Source organism: Barbatula barbatula (assembly GCF_947034865.1).
Source record: "Barbatula barbatula genome assembly, chromosome: 14".
NCBI classification, from domain to species: Eukaryota; Metazoa; Chordata; class Actinopteri; order Cypriniformes; family Nemacheilidae; genus Barbatula; species Barbatula barbatula.
In genome coordinates this window covers 8569111-8589384 of record NC_136777.1, presented here as the reverse complement: position 1 = coordinate 8589384, position 20274 = coordinate 8569111, and the positions used below count along the sequence as shown (strand labels likewise).

Below are 20274 nucleotides of genomic sequence, written 5' to 3'. Positions count from 1 at the left end.
TACGGCGGTAGTGGTGGCGCAACTATGACGACAAGTTTATAGTCCCCACCCACTTTGAATCGGTTCTAAACTGCTGTGGAAAAGCAAACTGAGCTGAAGCAGAACAACCTGACGGTACCATGCAGTGGAAAAGCAGCATAAAATAACCTTCAGCTTATACTCCGTGTACAAAAATGCAATAACGTTTTTAGACAGTGGTATGGTAAATTTAAATAAAATGAGAAGGCATACATTTTCCAAAGTTGGACATCATTTGTGGCCAAGACTGTATATTCAGATACATTTTGAAAATGGGCACAGTGCAAACGGAGGCCAAATTACAGTTTGTTTTGGACTTTTTTATATTAAACATGCCTGATAGCTTGAGTCAGATTTTTCCACATGGTTAAATCACTCGGGCAGGTGTGGGTCAGAACATGCTGCAAAATGGTCTTGAAAGTCCAACTGAGAAAAAAATGCTTAATGTGCGGTTGTAAATTCCAAATGAAATTCCATTCCTAGCCCAAGCGGCACATCCTAATTGTCACTTGTATCATCAGTGTGATTAAAAGTTTTAATGTTACTGCAGGCAGCTGCAAGAAAATGTGGACGTAACTGGATTATTGTTTGGGTCTAAATTAATGTGGGGTTGTTCTACTCGGCTAAGCAAAAGGTGGTGTGTGGAATGTTCCTCTGACCTCAGATTGCAGAGGACATGAACAGAAAGCCAAAAGGTCTGTGAACTCGGGTGTGAGCTGAACAGGGGGGCGGGAGAGGGGGTTAGGGGTAACTGGGCTAGAGGACGGGGCAGGAGGGTCGACACAGAGAGGAAAAGAGAAAGACCCTGTCTATTGTCCTGCTCCAGCCAATATAAATACATCATAACCCTTTTCAATTCAAACATATTTAGAGACTAAGATGAAAGCACTTTAACATCCCCTTGAACAAAGCCAGGGGTCAGCTATAACAAATGAACAACATCGAATGCAAGGCTAATGCACGGGGGGTTAAACTCCCTTTGAACCCTGTCTTTATGGGCCTTTGGAAGGGACTCGGATACATTTGGGTTTAATAGATTTATTTTAAAGTCTTTTTCACCTTTTATTATTTTTAGCATGATGTTATCTACCCAGTTTAATTTTATTTAAAAATTACATTTTTAACATGGCAGAGCTCTCTCTCTCACCCATATGTTAAACTTGCTTTTAGATATTTTAACACTTCTTGCAATTCACTCTTAAAACTTTTTCATGATTCTCCTAGTTCAATGAAGAAAACTTCAGCTGCTTACATTCAGATCATAACATGGTGGCGGTTTTTTGGGACATAGTAGATGTTTTGCCCACTAGACAACTGGTCAAAACCTGGACAAAACGTTTTTTAAATGTTTCCATTGCAGGGTAAAAACACATTTATTCCACAGAAACCAACATACATTTTTTACATTGATTTGTTTTGGATCTTTTGAAAAAAAGACAGCACACGTTTTACACTCTTCACATTTCTAGCTTGCGGTTCATACACAAAGCATTAGCGGTGGTCTTGACCCAATACGTGTGGTTGCTTGTGTTGGTGCTTGTGTTGGTTTGGCCCTAACAATGTTGTTACTGTGGAGTCCCTCTCTCAGCAGGGGCTGAATTAAAGTTTGTGTGACCCCTGCACTAATTTCATGCTGCACAGTTCCTCGAATAATGATGTCAGTTGATTAGGTTACCAAAATGGTTGTGTTGGCAGTGAACCCCTGACATGTTCTAATGATCCCGAGGCGTGCTGGTGTTTTTGGGGCAGAGGAGTTGGGGTCCGGTGTGGGTAGCGTGGGGCAGAGGGGGTTCGGAGGGAGATTGTGCGTGGTTTTCCCTTTAGAGGGGCTTTGGGTCGAGGGAAGGTGGAGGCACATTAGGCGAGAGAGAGGCATTGACCTTTTACAGCTATAATATCACTGGGAGTCCCTTTCAGATCAATCAGAACTTGTCTGGGAGACAAAAATGTATTTAATTGTGGTATTCTGCAATTGTGTTTTTTTTCTCTTTTTCTCTCCCTCCCTTGTGTTTTTTTCACAATCGGACTCAGCGAGGGATAAGTAATTGAAGTAATAGAGAGTAATAAGGGCTGGGAAGAGAGAGCTTTGGCCTTGCCCCTATTGTATCTTGTGTCACACGGGTTCAAAGGTCAGGGAGCCTGCATATTCTATTAGGGCGCACAGCCTTCATTGGGGCAAATGAGTTTACCCAACAGTAATTAAAATGCCAGCACTGGCCAGGCGAGCTGAATATGGTTGATGGGCCACCGCTAACTGGGTTGACAGCTGCCATGGCTGTCTTTGCCAATATGCTCGGACCCTCAAAGAACAAACCAACTGAAGCCATCACCGATGTTCTCCAAACTTTACGAGACTTTTCTCTTTTCCCCCGTCTAGCTCTTTTTTTTGTCCCGATATTTAAGCATTTACATAAAAGGGCTTTATATTGTATAGGGCTGTCAAATGGTTAATCGTGATTTATCACATCCAGAATAAAAGTTTATGTTTACATGCTATTTTTCTTAAATATATGCATGTATGCATATGTTTATAAAGACATAAAGTAATAAACATTTATAAAATTTCAATTACTGTTAAATATGAATAAATATTTACTAAATATATATACATGTGTTTGTGTGTATGTTTTGTTTATAAATACAAAATAAATATTCACAGTACATAGATCTATATTATATAAACAAACTTTTATTCTGCATGCAATTAATCGTGATTAATAATTTTACTGCCCTAATATTTTACAAGTCTTATGAGTGTTAAGTGGGTGTACTTCATTTGTCACTTTATATAGGTGTTATTTATAAAACTTAAATTTTTTTGCTTTTGAGATCTTTCAAATAAAAATGCACGAGATTCTACTAACATGTAAATATTTCTAACTTTAATGTAATTCGTAATATACGAATTTAGTATACGCATAATAAAGAATATATATGTACAGAATATAGACATAAAACTAAATATTTACAATACAAAATTGAATTCATATAATTCCTACACAGTATAGCATATGCCCCGGTCTGTTATACATGTGAAAAATGTTTACACAAAAACAACAAAATATGTCAAAAACTAGCATAAAGTAGTCCACACTATTTTAAAGGCTTGTAAATGTTTTGCTGGTTTCTGTAAGAATTAGGTTTACAACTATGTTATAGTCAGTGGTAGAAATGCCTTGGAGTCCCCGGGAGAACCCAGTTGGGGACATAAATATATATTAGGATTTAAAAATATAAAATATGTATGAAATGACGAACAGTGTGTCTAACAAATCCTCTCTTCTCTATCTTCTAATATTTGTGTGTGTGTGCGAGTAGGAGATGAAGGGTCACTGTCCCTATCTGTTTTCGCACTGGGGGTTCGGAGTTGGACACCAGGCGCTACAGAGCTTATTCACACAGGCTGGTTGTTAATTTGAGGCCACACTGGTATTCCATTGTGAAGCCCATTTCTTTGCTTGGTGTTAGTGGGAGGGCACAGAGCCCCATGCTCATTCTCCTGGTTTTCTCTGGAGGTACGAAAGTATGCAAGAGAGAGAGATGCAGAGTCGACCGTAGCTTTGTGCCTTGCGTTTTTACGCGCCATGTTAGTGAGCTGTGTGTCACCACACACACTTTACATAGTTGGCACAGAGACTAAGAAACAATTCTGTCAATGAAAGAGACCATCCCAGCAGGGCATTTTAGAAATACCTGAGTGTTAAAACAGCCACATTCCTGCGTGTTCAGTAGTGTGAGGACCCTATTGTTCAGCTCACCTCCGAACACAATGCAAGGAGCAGCAGAGCCTTGAGCCTCGCCCGCCAATCCCAGCTGTCCAGGAGGGCTCTAATCCCTGACTGTCACGCAGGTCAAAACTACAGCAGTCACACACCCGCCCACCCATACCTGTGCAACTAATTTTAACCTGTCACCCAACTCAAATGAGGCATCTGAGTGTTTTTGTGTCTTTTCCTTTGCTCTCCGTTCCTCCTGTTTTCCCTAGATGTCTGGTGAATGAAAACACATCTGTGAACAAATCCGCTGTCTCAACATACCCTTCAGCCTCTTTACACCTCGCTGCGCTCCATTCGCTTTTTAAAATTTGTTTTTAATGCGTCGTATGTAATCTCTCCGGGAGCCAAAATATTACTCCACTGTTACGTCATCCGTCCAGTATTTAAATGTTAAAAGCATTAAATGCTGGAACAAAGAGTGTTTCAGCATATGTTGTACGAGGGACTAAAGACTCTTACTCACAGACTGTTATATGAGTTTATTATTATTGGTTATTATGTTATTCAGTTAAAAGAGCGTCAAGGTGTCTTGACAAATTATTAAAACATCTTTAATAGAGAATAATTGATATGTGTGATACTCTCATATTTTTTTCTAGCAACTTTGTAACCGGAACAGCCTGCTGTGAGAATTTTGCTCCTCTTCGAATCTGGGATACTGAAAGGTAACGTTCTTTTATTTGAATGATTATATTATATAACATTATAAAATACAAAGTAATAAAATAATTTGTTAAACATGTCTTATGCTTTAATGGGACAGTTCACCCAGAAGTAACAATTCTGTCATCATTTACGCACCCTTGGGTCGTTCCAAGTCTGTATAAATGTCTTTGTTCTGATGAACACAGAGAAAGATATTTAAAAGAAAGCTTGTAACCAAACAGTTCTTGTCCACCATTGACTACCATAGTAGAAAAAATGACAATGGTAGTCCAAAGTGCACCAGAACTGTTTGCTTTCCTACATTGTTCAAAATATCTTCTTTTGTGTTCAACAGAATAAAGAAAAGCAAAATTTCATGCTATGGCATTCAATGGTGGCCAAGAAATGTTTTATTACAAGCATTGTTCCAAATATCGTTCTCTGTGTTCATCAGAACAAAGAAATGTATACAGATTTGGAACCACTTGACAGTGAATAAATGATGACATACTTTAAATTTAAATGGTGCTTTTTAACTATTTGTTAAACTATGTTGAACTATTTAAAAAACGGTTTATTGCAATGAGAGTGAAAGAACCTTATCATTCTACTATCGTATAGTTGCTGCATTATCTCCTCAGCTCACAGTCTTTCCTCTTTGGGAAGTTCAAAGCTGACTTAAAAATTCCTGTCATGAAAGGCCAGGATTAAACCTGATACAACCTGACTGGTTTCCGTAATTCCCCAGCTTTACCTGTTGAATTCAGCCTGCTCGCATGTTGTCAGACAGGGAAAGTAAAAGGTGGGGGGTTCCGGAACAAAATGACAAGGAAATTCGAGATGGGAAAAATTGCGGGGAAGGAGCAGAGGCGATTCCAGACAGATTTCCCTGGGAATCACATGTTCCATAGAAGACCGGAACACTGAAGTTTAGGTTAATGTGACTCACTGATGTGCTTGTCGTTTGATCTATGAAGCAGAGGTAGCCAAAGTCAGCCTGACGGAGACACGTGGGCAGTCTGGTTATCAGAATGCAGATGCACGCACAGGTGAACTGGACATTGAATCACCAAGTACAACCCTGTTAAACTAGGAACCGTGGTTGCACAGTACTGTGGGAGACATTATTCATTCTGATCACACCTGATGTTGAAGTCGCTAGCTTTGATGTAAACTTCATCTGCATCTTGATTTCATCATTTCAAACTGATATGGTCTTCACAAAATGTTGATATTTGATTTGAATGAAAATGAATGATGTCATGCGCGTGAGGAACGAAGGAAAAAGTAGTGATACAATTCTTTGTTGAGCTATTCTATCAGCGCTGAGATCATCACCTGAGTTTAAGCATGAGGTGTGTAAAACACCGGGCTGGATGCCGAAGCTTTCCTCCTGTCTTTGTGTGACTGCACCAGGGTTGGTCGTGTCCTGCTGTAATGTGTTCCCGTCTAGTAGGTGCACCTTGTGTGAGGAGCACAAAGCGGCCAGTCACAGGGGGCCGAGAAACTGACTGATGAGTGGAGGGCTCGTGGGGGGAAAGGGGGGTCCATGTTGCTCTGTATGTGTGTGTGTTCTTGCGTCTCCCTTTTAAACATTTCCCAGACAGGCCACCAGCATAACCCTTAGAAAACCAGCACAAACATGAGACACATTAAAGTGGTTACATTTACCCTGATCACAAGAGATCTTTTCAACATTGCAATACAGATCTTTTTGAAATCCTATTAGGTTTTTCTTTTCAATCAATGTCTAGTTTCTTTCTCCAGTGAACATCGGTGATAGAAATTTTTTGACCTGTTCAATTTCCTATTGAAAGAACCGAAGTAGTATTACATTTGTCTAATCTAGTTTGACAAGCAATCTTGAAGGAACAGATCACCCAAAAATAAAAATTAATTTCATCTTCATTTACTCACCCTCGAGTTGTTCCAAAGGTGTATACATTTCTTTGATCTGATAAACACAGGGATATTTGATATTTGGAAGAATGCTTGTAACCAAACAGTTCTTGGCCACCATTGACTACCATAGTAGGAAAAATGACAATGGTTGTCAAAAGTGCCCCAGCGCCACCACTGTTTGCTTTCCTAAATGTCTTATTATGTGTTTAACAGACATTTATTAAGTCATTTTTCCTAGTATGATAGTTAAAAATGCCTCGAACTGTGCTCAGATTTACCTTAATAAAATATAAGTACATTTAAGTACAGATTTACTGAATATAAACTTTTGAACAAGGAACTGATGTAAGTTATTCATTCCAGAATAACTTGCATCATTTCTCTATCGAAATAATTTGTTGAGTGAAATATAATGGAGGTTCAACTGTGATCTAAGCACCCAAAAGGTTCCAGTTTCTGATTTTTTGTTTAGCCGGCTACTTCAAGTACTTTTCAAATAGTGGCAAGAGCCGCTGACATCTTCTTAACATGTTCTTGAAAGATCAGGGCACATTTTAAGGAGTGCCTGTTGACTAGGTGGAGATATAATAGACGGGACGTGTACGGACCGAGATCACTCAGACCCTCATGTCTCAAAGAACCAGCTGACCAGCTGCTTGCTGAACTAATTAAGAAGCTTTGAGGGAAGAAAAAAAAAAGAGTTTGAGTATGAGGGAAATAGAGATTTCACTACTGTTAGCAAGCACATTAGTAGCATTATGTATTCTGTACTGCTTTGAGGAATGCCTAAAATATTCTTGATAATAATCAAACTGAAAAGGGAAGCGGCCATCTCCAGACAGCAAATAATCACATGAGAAACAGATTTTTTTTGTACACGTTTTGTAAATCAGCAGTCATTTATTTTCTGTACATAAATAGTTAAGAAAATGTCTGTTCCATAGAAAAAACAATGTGTTCGGAATGAGTGTGAGTACAAAAAAGCATTTTCATTGTGGGATAAACTATAATTACATGTTTTAGTCCAGTTTGCTTTAGGATTTTTCTATGTCAACTACCATTTAAAATGTGTTTATGAAGACTTCATACTTCTTCTCTCGTCTCTCTCTCTCTCTCTCTCTCTCTCTCTCTCTCTCTCTCTCTCTCTCTCTCTCTCTCTCTCTCTCCCTGTCTTTAATGTCATTCACCTCTTTAAGGTGAAAAAGTCTATGATCTCCAAGAAACAGGGACACACAAGTGGTGCTTTCAAAGGACCCCCAAACTTTTCACAAGGCTCTTGCCATCAAAGAATCGCACAATTGTCCAGAAATTCTTCACATTTTTACTCTGAAAGAAAGGGTTAAATGGCTGGATCCTACCCAGAGCTGTGTTATACAAATTGCAATCTCATTGTTTTTAAGGGAACGCGTGTGACATTTAAAAGTCTTCATTGTCCTGGCCCATACCATTCTTTTTTTCTTCTTTTCCTCTTTGTTGGTGGTTATTTCGACTGTGGGCTAAATTGGATGACAAGTAGACAGTGCAATGCGATTTCTGTTTGTTTTAGACCCTGAAAACCTCAGCAGGGCTCTTTATGTACCTGTCTCACATCCTTTCAGGGCACTGACTGTTTCCCATAGCTTCCCTGTGCCAGTTTACCCCTCTACACTTAACCTTACAAGAGCGTTAGCTCGAAATGACCTTTTCCTGGGGATTCTAACACCCAAAGAAATGTCCTCAGCATTGCCCTTTTACAAAATCCATCAATTCATTAAAGTTCCCTTTCATAAAGTGTGTGTGTGTGGCCGAACAGAGACAGAGGCCTGTTAGGGAGGCCTGCCCCACCATTTTTCTTGATGGCCCAGAGACCATAACTCACAACTCATTACCAACACATGCCATTCTTTATAGGGCAGAATGGGCATTTAAAAAGTTGAGAACAATATCAGAACATTACAAGGAGGACGTTTGCATTTGCAACTCTCAGATTAGCCATTAAATTGGTTATAAAGTTGTTGTTGTTGTTGTTTATTTTATACAAAAATTAACTTGGTGGTCTGTTGAGCTTAGGCTCTACTCATTTTAACTGATTGTTTTTGGAAACTACTATAGCAGTGCCATATCTATTCGAAAGACACATTTTATATGAAAATATTAATTTACACTGTAAAAAAATGTTGGTGACATACATTATTAATTACAATCAACTTGGCTGTACAAGGCAAATAGTAAGTTTTGAGAGTGGATAAATCTTGAGATTAAGTTGATTTAATTTAAATGAGTTAAAAATGCTTAAATTTGTTATGTTGAAGTCATGTTAAAGGAGCTGAATGGACTCGTAAAGCCAAGATGGTTAATTTATTTTAGTTACTTTCCTATGTATTCATGTTTTCAAAGCATCTGTTCACTTTTTTTGGCAGGTCCACAAGAAATCTATGCTTGTAGAACTTGTAGAAAAATGCACACAAGAACAGCCAGTGATAATAAGTGCATTTTTTTGCATCAGCTTAAAAATATCCAGGGATCAAAAGAGGATTAGGTGGAAGTCAGTTGTGAAGATTGCTTTAGAAGGATATAGAAAATAAAGCATTTTCTGTCATGCTTTGCTGTCTTTATTTGGTGGCCACAGTGTTCTTGTGATCACTTTAGCAGATTGCAAATATCACAGGCCCCCCAACTTTGTGTGTTAGTGACCTGTAAGCATACACATGTGTCTGAGCGGCAAAAAGAAATGCGTGATACGGCCCCAGTTATTGTTATGGAATTTCAGTTTTGATTGGTAACGTTTTTGCCTGCAGTTAATGTGAATGTGTTCAAAGGTTGTTCATTGAGTGAACACTGTATATGTATCACTCCTCTAGTAGAGGCGATGTCACCGCGCTTTCGTGTCTTAATTCATATGTCCATTTCACCTTCTGACCTTAATAAAACACGTGCAATCACTCGGCTAAATGACTCCTGTACTCTGAGTTTAAATCGAAGATCAATTTCTCCTTAGTCGCCCTCTAACCTTATTTCACTCAATCTAAAGCTCTTGTCTAACCAGCTTTTCACCCTTCGCTGTGATCAGACGGTGGGACCGACAAGGGACGGTCTCCCAAACAGCGCTGTAAGATCAGACGCAGGACTCTCGCAGAGGAACAAGATCGCCTGCCATGCCGATGCAGTAATTTAAAAGATTATATGGTTATCCTCCATCCTGTAATCTTCACAGGTTATCTCTAAAAAGAGAAGAAAAAAACATGGGACACATAAAACCTGTGACCTAACAATTTAAGAATCCCGTGTGTTTGCTGTTGTACTTGGTACAGTGCTATTACTGGCTTTAAAATCAAAGCACAGATGTGAGGGCTTCTTTTACGATGCTTGTTTATCTCACTTCATGCTTTGACATTTGCAGAGGCACCAAGCAGACGCTGGACGCCCGACCCGAGTTTACACAATTTCCTAAAGCAATTAAAAATATATCCGATGCAAATTGCCGTCATGGGTCTGTGTTGTGTAAACAAATGCTTTTTGCATCAATTAATTGTTTGTCCCCATTGTTCCGCACTGTCATCAGTTCAAGTTGTTGCCAGCGTGTTATTTTAGCAGCAAGGGGTAAATGATGGGTTCTTGCTTTATGCAGATGCCTGAGGGGTAGAGCAGAGTTTTTCTTTAGGCACGCCAGGGTTCTGGCCTTTTGCTTCTGCTGGACTATCTCTTAAAGAGCCTGTGTCTAAGAAAGACCCCCCTTGTATCCCCCAGAGCGAAGGTTGGGGATTACCAGTCTGCCCTCGGTGAACAAGCTCACAGGAGACCTCAAACGTGGGGGGCGGTCGCTATGGCCGTCGGGCTCCACTAAATGGTTGCTAGGGACCAGGTATCAAAGGTCCGCAAGTCGCACACAGTCACGGTCATGGAGGGAATTAAATAGCAACAAAGAAATTGTGATTCTACAATAATCTGGCCTCTGCGGAGTGGACAGGGGGTGGAGGGCACCGCGGGCCCGTTAAGACTGTGATCATAGGAGCGTGGTGCTGGCCCAGACACCCCCTCTCAACCTCTATCTGTTTTCTAATGCCCCTTTCTTCTACTTCTACTCCTCCTGCTCCTTTCCTCATCTTGCATACATCTGGGAACGTACCTCACCGCAAACTAATCTGCTTTACCGGCCCATTCAAACACCCAAATGTGTTTACTTATTATCTTCTTGTCCTAAGACTTAATTTAGCCTTTGTGTACTCTGTGCATGTTGGAAACGAAGGAATATAGTGGGATTTAGAGGTAATGAGAGATTAGGTGAACGAAAGACGTTTGGTTAGAAATTAGATCTCTATTGACTCAGAGATGTGAGGCCTGGAGACGTTCCAATCTCAAGAACGAGTAAACACGACTTGTTTTATGTGTCTGCCTGTCATCGAATCACTTTGATAAAAGCGACACTCAGACGCACATGACCTCCCCAGTCGTCCAGTCGCTTTTTGACTGGGGAATGATAGGCCTGCAGCAAGCGTACGTCATTTTCACTCAGGTGCTTGTTAAATTCCTGTCTGTGTTTTTATTAATGTATTAATCTTCCTCAATGATGGTTGACAAGGTATAATCTGTAGGCTTCGTCTCTTATCTCTGTTTCTGTTTCCCAGGTGTCACCTGGTGTCGTGTCTCGGTACAGAGTTCCGCCGCGGTGCAGGTGTGTTGGATATCGTCTACGAGTCTCCCTTTCAGCTCCTCACCTGTGGATACGACACCTTCATCCGCTACTGGGATTTGCGCGTCTGCACCAGGTAACTAGCTCCTTGTGAAAACCCGAAAGATGGATTTGTTGGCCAAGAACCCACAATAGACTCTGTACCGATTCAGTACGATTCAAGGCGAATTAGGCTTAGCGCTTACATTGACCTGTGCTGTCAGCAGATTTGGCCTTGTCTACAGAGAGTAATAAAGTTAGCCATTGCGTCTCACAGAGCCAAGATTAGTGTTCTCTGTTAATCTAATAAGCCCTCCTGTGCATAGAGTACCGTTTAGATAAAAAAGGAGCCCGTCTTGAGCCTTCTCTTGGGTCTGTGGACACAATTGTTCCTTGGAGAGATTGAAAAGGACCCCGGACCCCCTCTTAGAGAGAAGCTATTGCAGAAGGACTCTCACCCACCCAGGTCCACGCTGGTTGGTGGCCATATTGATGTGGCGTGGCGTGTCTCCAGGGCAACGAGGCGGGTGCTGAGGATCAGCGAGCTGCTTGTGGGGTGAAATAGGGCTCTATGTAGGGCTTTAGGGAGGGGGACCCTCACAATCGCATAGGGGCAGTCAAGTAACACAAATCAGAGGTGATTGAAAGAGGGCCCTGGAGAGTTTGGGGAGGGGCAAATGTCCCCTCTTAAGATATCAATAATTCACAGTAAGACCAGTCAGGGGCTAATATGTGCTACGTCTTGATTCAAAGCAGTTAGTCATCTGAAAGTCATCATAAAGACTGTAAAGAGAAGGCACTTAAATTCACTTAGAATGTAAACTGTACATCATGGGTAAGTGTGTGCAAGTAATTTTAAGATTAATTGGGATGAAGTGGAAGCAAGTGCTTGAATTTTATAGCACTGCACAATGTCCTGTTTTTCAGTAAAACTGCCTAAATATGCGCAAGAAGTTAAAAATAAAATGTGTGAGAATATCTTAAGTTTATTAGTTTTACCCTAACTTTGACTTCTCTAAGTTTAGCTCGAACGAGATGATCAACCATTTTAAAAGAAAATCTAAATATTTTGTGATCTTTTTTTTGCTAAAAATCATTAATATAAATAACCCTTTATGTTTGTCACTGGGTTTAGCAAATATCTAACCAAAGTTTTTTTTCATTTCCTTAAAAAGAGCGAATTTGGACATCCAAGGTTTTGGAAGTACAATGACAATATGTTATATTCTACTGGAAATCAAGTATCTTCGTAATGTTTTACCTTAGCATCAGGCTTAAAAATGAAAGACAAGTGGATAAAGAATGATTGGATGTTTGCCTGCTTGCACTCTTCACTCCTATTGGTTGACTTCACGTGTCTCAAAATACACACAATCATCTGGTTTTACCTATGTATCTATTTGTTCTGGTCTAAATAAGCAGGTGATGTTTGCTGTCTGCAAACTACATTCAGGGGCTGAATTGTTTTTGTTTGCGTTTGTGCATATGTGTGTACACATGTGAAGCACAGCAAGATCCAGACGTCTCCGGCACGCTTCTGCTGCCCTGCTGTCTGCCACGCCACCCAGTCACACTCCCTCGCCATGATTTATTCAACACACCATTAATGGAGAATTGATCTCTATTGGCTCAGCACGTGCATAGATACTTTCCTTATCATTGCCTCTTTTCTTCCCAACCTGCTCTAAAACAAGAGAGCCCTTTTCCGTAAACAAGGGATGAGGTTTCACCCTTGTGGCCCGCCCTCCTAAAAATAAGACACTTGCCTTTCAGCCATGTGAGCAAAGCTAGCCATGGTGGCTTTAGCCCTTTGCTTTAGGACAGCTGGAGTTTGACACTTGCTTTACTTCATCTCTATATATGCAAAAGCCCATTATATTATTCTTTTAGTTGGTTATTTAAAATATTTCAATGGGATTTTTACATGCATTCTGATGCGGTGATAAATAACTTCACATTTAAATTAGTCACCTGTTGATTTCATTAATAGTTCACTCAAAATCAATTTTATTCATTAACTAATATATACTGTATATATAAGGGAAATAATGATTTGATCCCTAGCTGGTTTTGTAAGTTTGCCTGCTTACAAAGAAATGAAGGGTCTATAATTTTTATGGTAGGTTTATTTTAACTGATAGAAACCAAATATCAACCAAATATTATATCAATGTTGTAAATTGATTTGCGTTTCAGTCACTGAAATAAGTATTTGATTCCCTACCAACCAGCAAGAATTCGACTCCACAGATTGGTTATGTGCATATATGGACCACAGATTAGTCCTGTCACTTTAAGAAAGTAATCCTTAGTCAACTTGTTATGTATATAAAAGATGCCTGCCAACAGAATCTATATCTTCCATTTCAACCTCTCCACCACCATGGTGAAGACCAAATAGGTTTCAAAGAATTTCAGGGACAAGATGCTATAGACAGAAGCTTGGTGGGAGATTATTTGGAAATAGAAGAAATACAAAATAACTATCAATTGTTCTTGGTCTGGAGCTCCCTGCAAGAATTCCCCAATGGGGTAAAGATGATCATGAGAAAGGTTAAAGATCAGCCCAGAACTACACGGAGGAGGCTTATTATCGATTTCAAGACAGTTGGGACCACAGTTAGCAAGCAAACAATTGGTAACACGCTATGCCACAATAGATTGAAATCCTGAAGCAACGACAAGGTCCTCCTGCCCAAGAAGGCCCGCCTGGCTCGTCTGAAGTTTGACAATGAACATCGAAATGATCCAGAAAAGGGTTGGAGAAAGTGCTGAGACCAAAATGGACTCCTGTTTTTGGAGGGAAATGCTGACTATGAACCCAAGAACACCATCCCTACAGAGAAGCGCAGTAATGGAAACATTATGCTTTAGGGCTTTTTCTCTGCTACGGGTACAGGATGACTTCACTGCATTGAGGGGCTGAGGGACGGACCAATGTTCCGTAAAATCTTGGACGAGAACCTCCTCCCCTTAACTAGATCACTGAAGATGGGTCGTGAATGTGCCTCTAACATGACAAAGACCCAAAACATATTGCCAAGACAACCAAAGAGTGGCTTAAGGAGAAGCACATTAAATGCCCTAGACAGTCTCTAGACCCTAGTCCTATAGAAAATGCTAAAACTCCAATTTGCTGAGCGAAGGCCAAAAAACCTTAAAGATTTACAGAGGAGTGGACTAAAATGTATCCTGACACACGTGCAAACCTGGTGACCAACTATCAGAAATCTCTGACCTCTGTGCTTTCCAACAAGGGTTTCTCCACCAAGTAATCAAGTACAAATTAATGTTTTGCTCAGGATCGCGATTAATCAAATTTTTTTGCGTAATATTCAACAATGAATTCGAAAGTAATGTATTGTGCACTTTTATTTTTAAAGTACTGCCATATAAACAAATGTGCAATAAGATTTGGTTTTCAAACACTTTAAACAAATAATGTGCTTTTTTACAACAGTATTTCCTTTACATAGTAGCATTCACAATTTTAACTTTAAATATTTCTTGTTAATCATAATACATTTTTCTGTCATAACACAAAAGAAGACATTTTGAAGAATATAGGACAGCAAACAGTTCTGGGGTACTTTTGACATCTATTGTTATTTCCTACTATGGTAATCAATGGGTGTTGAGATCTGTTTGGCTAAAAGCATTATTCCAAATATATGTCTCTGTGTTCATCAGAACAAAGAAATGTATACACATTTGGAACAACTCGAATGTGAGTAAATGATGACAAATTAATTTTGACGTAAGTTTGTGTTTATTTGTCCGTTTCAGAGTAGAAGACATGAAAGAGAACTCTGTTTAGTAGTTTGCGCTCTGACTCTCTCTGCACGCATGTTCAAACATGTTTTCTGCATTAGCCTCACACTGCATACAATATATGCAACACAATTAGTTATCGTTGCTGTTTTGTACCTTAGCCAGGGAATTTTTTGTATTCTGCAGACTTTTGATTTACTTGCGCTTTATCATTTGTAGCATTAAAGCTTCTTACGCCTGCACATATTACGTCTTTATGGGGCTAGGGCACATGGATAAGCGCATGGCTGGGTCCAGTGTGTAATTTTTGGGATGATCTATTGCTAGAAATGCTGTCGTAGTGTTTCGACCTTAAATGCATGATAAAATAATTGTGGGCATTAATTTGTTAACGCGACAATAATGCGTTACCTTTCCCACACACAGGTTGCGAACCCTGCATACTGCTCCTATATATATATATATATATATTTATACATATATCCTATATATATTTTAATGAAAACAAACTCTTCAATTTAGTCATTTAATTTCCCTTTAAACAGGAAGTGTGTGATGGAGTGGGAGGAGCCTCACGACAGTGCCCTTTACTGTATAAAGACAGACAAGAACCACATGATTGCCAGTGGCTCATCATATTATGGAGTAGTGCGGCTTTGGGATAAACGGCAAACCCGCTGTCTACAGGTAACAGTGAATGTTTTGGCACTTTTTTATTCAATTTTTATGTTTTTTTGTTACTGTTTTAAAATTAATATTTGCAATATTTGGTTGGCAGATGTTCCAGTTGGCACCCACCACCAGCAGCCCAATTTACAGTCTGTGTTTCAATACCACTCACCTGTACGCTGCTGTGGCCTCCGTCCTCTATTCACTTGACTTTCGAACTGTAAAGTAACCATGCACTGTTACTTAAGAATTGGCCTGTTATGAGGAAACATTCTTCTTGCCTTTTAAATGATTGGGGCAGCTAATAATACAGTCTTCTCCTGGTGGATACTTCCTTCTAGCTTGCGCTGTGGCTTGGCTCTTGTGAGTGTGCAGGGTTCACGACCTTCTGTGGCCCAAGTCTTAACGGACTTAACACATTGCCAGCGACCTCTGGGATGTCTTAAATAAACACTGCTCAGATCTGCCAGCGGCCACTAATGGGATTTATGTTGAACCACAGATCTTATTATAACAGATAGATTGTAACAAAGTCTATTTTTCCAACAGGGAGACAAATAAATGTGTTTCGCTGTCTTTGTATTTTGGGTTTTTTGGTACGACCGTGTATGCTCTGAACTTCTTAGTCAGTTACGCTTCAAATGATTCGGTGACACCTCAGTAATGCCCTGTTCACACATACAGGGATTTTATCACTGGAGGTCACCCAGTGGCCATGTTGTTTGTCGCCAGTAGCTATTCATACTGCTTCCTAACGTTGTTGGTGGGCTGCGCACTGGATCATGTGTGCTCCAGTGCTTTCCAGTCGTAGCTGTCACATCACTGTTCATCTACATAAAATTTCTTAACTTTATTTTAAACTTAATGAATCTTTTGTGCTACAGTCGATAGAACATTGCAGTAGCAGCGTAAATGTCTTGGGGTTTGATTCCCAAGGCTCACACATACAGATAAATGTTCACTTTGGATTAAAGTATCTTCGAAATGCATAAATGTGTAACTTAAAAACCTGTTGTATGTGAGAACATCACCAAAACTAAACAATCATAACTGTTTCGTTACATGTGTTTTAATAATCTCTCGCTGGTGTTCCTAAAGAGGCAAGAAAGACATTTGGTGACCCACTAAGTGTTTTTAACTAGTGTTATACACCGTAAAGTGAGAAATCTGAGGTCAAAGGTTAAGTCTTAAAAGCTATGGGTGGCTGCTGGGTTTGTGCAGGAACAGACATCTGCAGGACAAGAACAGAATAACCCCAAAGAACACAGCCACATGCCTCTGTTTTCCCCTTCTTCTTCGACTCACAGCAGAGCAGTAGCTTAGTGCAGGACCATCCATAGCTGGTGGAGGCCTGCACTGACACAGTTAATCTATGCCATCACAAAACAAATACCTCATGCTTCTGATGTTAAAGCCTCCTTGGATTTGACTCAGTTGCAGGATGCCACTGCAATGACATTGTCCCGTTAACCCTCTTGTTTCCTTTGGGATTCCTCTGTGATACCTTGACACATAAAAATATAATAATAAAAAATCCTAAATACATGTACAAATATTATTGTTGTACTGCTTAAACGTGAATATTAATTTGTTTTCTTTTCAGTATTTGAGATACTGAATACATTTAGTTATTTTGATCGGTTTCTCCACAGTTTTTTCTGCAAATAGAAACAATATTTTAAAACATTGGGAGGAATATTGTTAGTAGTTCACAGAAGGAAACAAATATTATCATTTTACCTAAACACATAGCTATAAATAGTAAATTTTTAAATCAGAAAAACTCATTTTGAAATGGTCTCTTTTTTGGCCACTGTATATATAGAAAATTCTCAGAAAGAAAATCTTCAGAAACTATATGGACCTGATAACAATTAACCAGCATTAATGAAACTTGTGACACATGACCAGCTACAATACACATTTTGCAGAGCTTACAACTCTTGCAACATATATAGGCGATGCACAGAACAGTTGGCAATTGTTCTGTACATTCTATTCTGAGATTCTATAAAGCCAGGATTAACATTGGGTGGATGTGATTTATAGTCGATCATGGAATAATTAGATCATATGCAATGTGGCACAATCCATTAGCTGATCTTGTCATTGAGGATAAAAGCAATGCCTACACCTCCGTGCAGATATTGTACAATCATGCAGGAAATATGGCCTCCCGGGACTCAAAGACGTGGTCAGTTTAATAAATAATAATCCATAGGTTTAGAGCTCAGTGTGAAAATGGGCACTCAGTCATATTGAAGATGACATTATGGATATTCCTAAAAAGAAAGCAGTCAGTTTTAGACTCTGGCTTAACGTGACTAAAACTCTCAATTATTTTACTGATTCTAATTAGACGGTTTACACTCATCGTCTGTTTGTCTAGCTAGCATGTCTGTCTGTCTCTTCACAAGGTCATTAACAAAAGACCCTTTGGGAATTGTGGGTGAACCACAAGCTCACAGTTTCTTACAAAGGTAATGAAGACCTTCAGAGGACGTGAGGAGGGGTTGGAGGCACCTTATGGAAAGAGGATTTGAGGATTACATTTTTCGAACCTACAGTGACACAAAAGAACACACACAAACATTGTTCTCAAGATCAACCGATGTCACGTCTGCCGTAACGTGATTATTAATTCCAGCCTTTTGTTCTCTCTGATCTTCACACTTGTCTGCGCATGCAGCACAAATTCGGAAATGCTGGTATATAAAAAAGGGACAAGGGATTACACCACTTTACACGCTTCGCACCTGCACAAATCGCTGTAAAATCAATCTGTTCTGTTACTTTTTGTGCTCGAAGGTTTATGTTTTCTACCAGTATTACACAACAAATATGTTTACACCATCAGAGCACATTCCAGCTTTTATCTCAAAAGAAACATCTGGATGACAAGGAGCCCTCACAAGAAACCACTGTCAACGTTTCTGAAAGCATTATGATCTATTTTGTTGTAATGCATAGGTCCAGTCGTTTTGTTTGTTCGTACAGCATCTACTCTCACGCTGGACACATGCTCCAGCATCTCAACGCTGTTCAGAGAAAAAAAAGGCTTCATAAATTTAGATTTTGAGAGACAGGTTAAAGGCTGTAATGATGCATCTGGCATGCCTTTTTAAAGCCTCAATTATACTGTGATTCTCCTGGCAGATGTTGGATGAATAGTGGGAAGCCGAACTATTTAACTGGGAGAGCAAAGTGTTTAGCAGGTGAAACAGTATCCGTCATGTTACCTTAGACTTTAGAAGGGTGGGAGCTTGTGCTTTCTCATGCTTAACAGAACATGTTTAGAAATAAACACAATGTCTGATTTTTGAGGTTGGTCAGCTTGAGATGAGTGACTTTTATTCAAATGAGAATTAAATGCTTTGGTGTATTTCATTCATTATCCTCTTGCATGACAATCCTCAACTGTTTGCTTTATTTACTGACTGGATTTCAAACGTAACGCTAGATGAAGTTAAAAGTTAGGCTGTGTTTTGCTTGGCCAAGTTCACTGGACTTGAATGGAACTAAGGACTTCCTTAAGTGCAGGTGACCCTTGTTTCCTACAGGACGATGCTTTTCTCAAGCTGCATTAGCTTGCGGTTAAATATCAGGTGTCACGGTGGCTGATCACACACCCAAGAATAGGCTTCAACCCACACATCTCTGGGCTCTGGGGTAATTTTACACCAACAGTGCCATCTAAAGGTCACAAGGAGGACATATCCATGCTGTTTAAAAGCTTTATATGACTCCTTATATGGAACACAAAATAAGGTATTATGAGAAATGGTTACCAACATTCTTCAAAATATCTTCTTTTGTGTTCTACAGAAGATAAAAGTCTTTGGAGGGTGAGTATATGATGAAAGACGTTTTAGTTTTTAATGCATACAAAGGTCGGTTTTCATATGAATTAATTGTAAAAATACATTAACCCTGCCCCAATCCACAGACATTAATTTGGAATGCTGTAACATTAGGGCTTTAAATGTTATAAAAAACATGTAACGCAAATTCTAAACAGGCGGCATATCTCAAATTGTTCCTCATCATTAAACCCTTGTTGATTTGCTACATGTATCCCCATTTAGCATCGGAATCAGATCCATCTGTCAAACGCTTTCGAAGCTTGAATCATAAAGGGATTGAAAGAGGCTAAAAGGGCGGACGGGTAGCCCAAGTCAACGGTGCTTCCCCACCTCTCCACTTCTGCTGTGGGAGAAGCCCAGGACCTGTCACTCATCTGTATGCCAGAACCGAAGAATACATGCCTTTCATGCGGACCTCCAGCATCTCTCCTAAAGGAATCCCACCAGCAGTTAATGAAAGGCACCCTTTCCCTAGAGGAGAAAAAAAGCTAATTTGAAGAAACTCGACCCTACTTTGCAAATCAGTCAGTAGATATCTGATTGTCACTCCAAGAGCTGGGGTCTAATCCTATTGTCTTTTCGATAGGATTACTTGTGCTGGGTACCTCTCCCCCTTTGGCACAGCACGGGAGAAAAGGCAGATTAAGAGGATTAGCTTGTATCCTCCTAACTGTCAAGCTGGGATGTAAGGATCCATTGACTTCGCTGCTCTGAATGAGAGAAGTGGCTAAAAAAGAGAGAAATAAAAAGCAGTGGACAAGAAAAATTCCAGAAAGAACAATGTGATTTGTTTGCTTTTGTTCCTTTTAACTTGGCTCGGTTCAAAGGGCCTCACCTAAGAAGCCGCGGTCCGAAACTGGAGAGATATGGCACTGGAATAAAGCAAGAGCCCTTAGCTATGTCTGTCAAAATAACATTTAGCACAAAACACACAAGTTTACTTGAGAGACTTCACTGATTTTTTAGGGATCAGTGGATTTTC

The 20274-nt window shown here is 39.7% G+C and overlaps 1 protein-coding gene across 1 annotated transcript in view; it reads left to right on the top strand.

Moving 5' to 3' along the window:
• Positions 1-16941, top strand: part of fbxw4 (F-box and WD repeat domain containing 4) — a 28835-nt gene extending 11894 nt beyond the window's left edge. The window contains 4 exon segments of the mRNA XM_079472891.1: positions 4394-4459; positions 10946-11086; positions 15306-15447; positions 15539-16941. Coding sequence (XP_079329017.1) covers positions 4394-4459; positions 10946-11086; positions 15306-15447; positions 15539-15658 — 469 coding nt within the window. The 3' untranslated portion in view covers positions 15659-16941.
• Positions 16942-20274: the final 3333 nt, after the last annotated feature.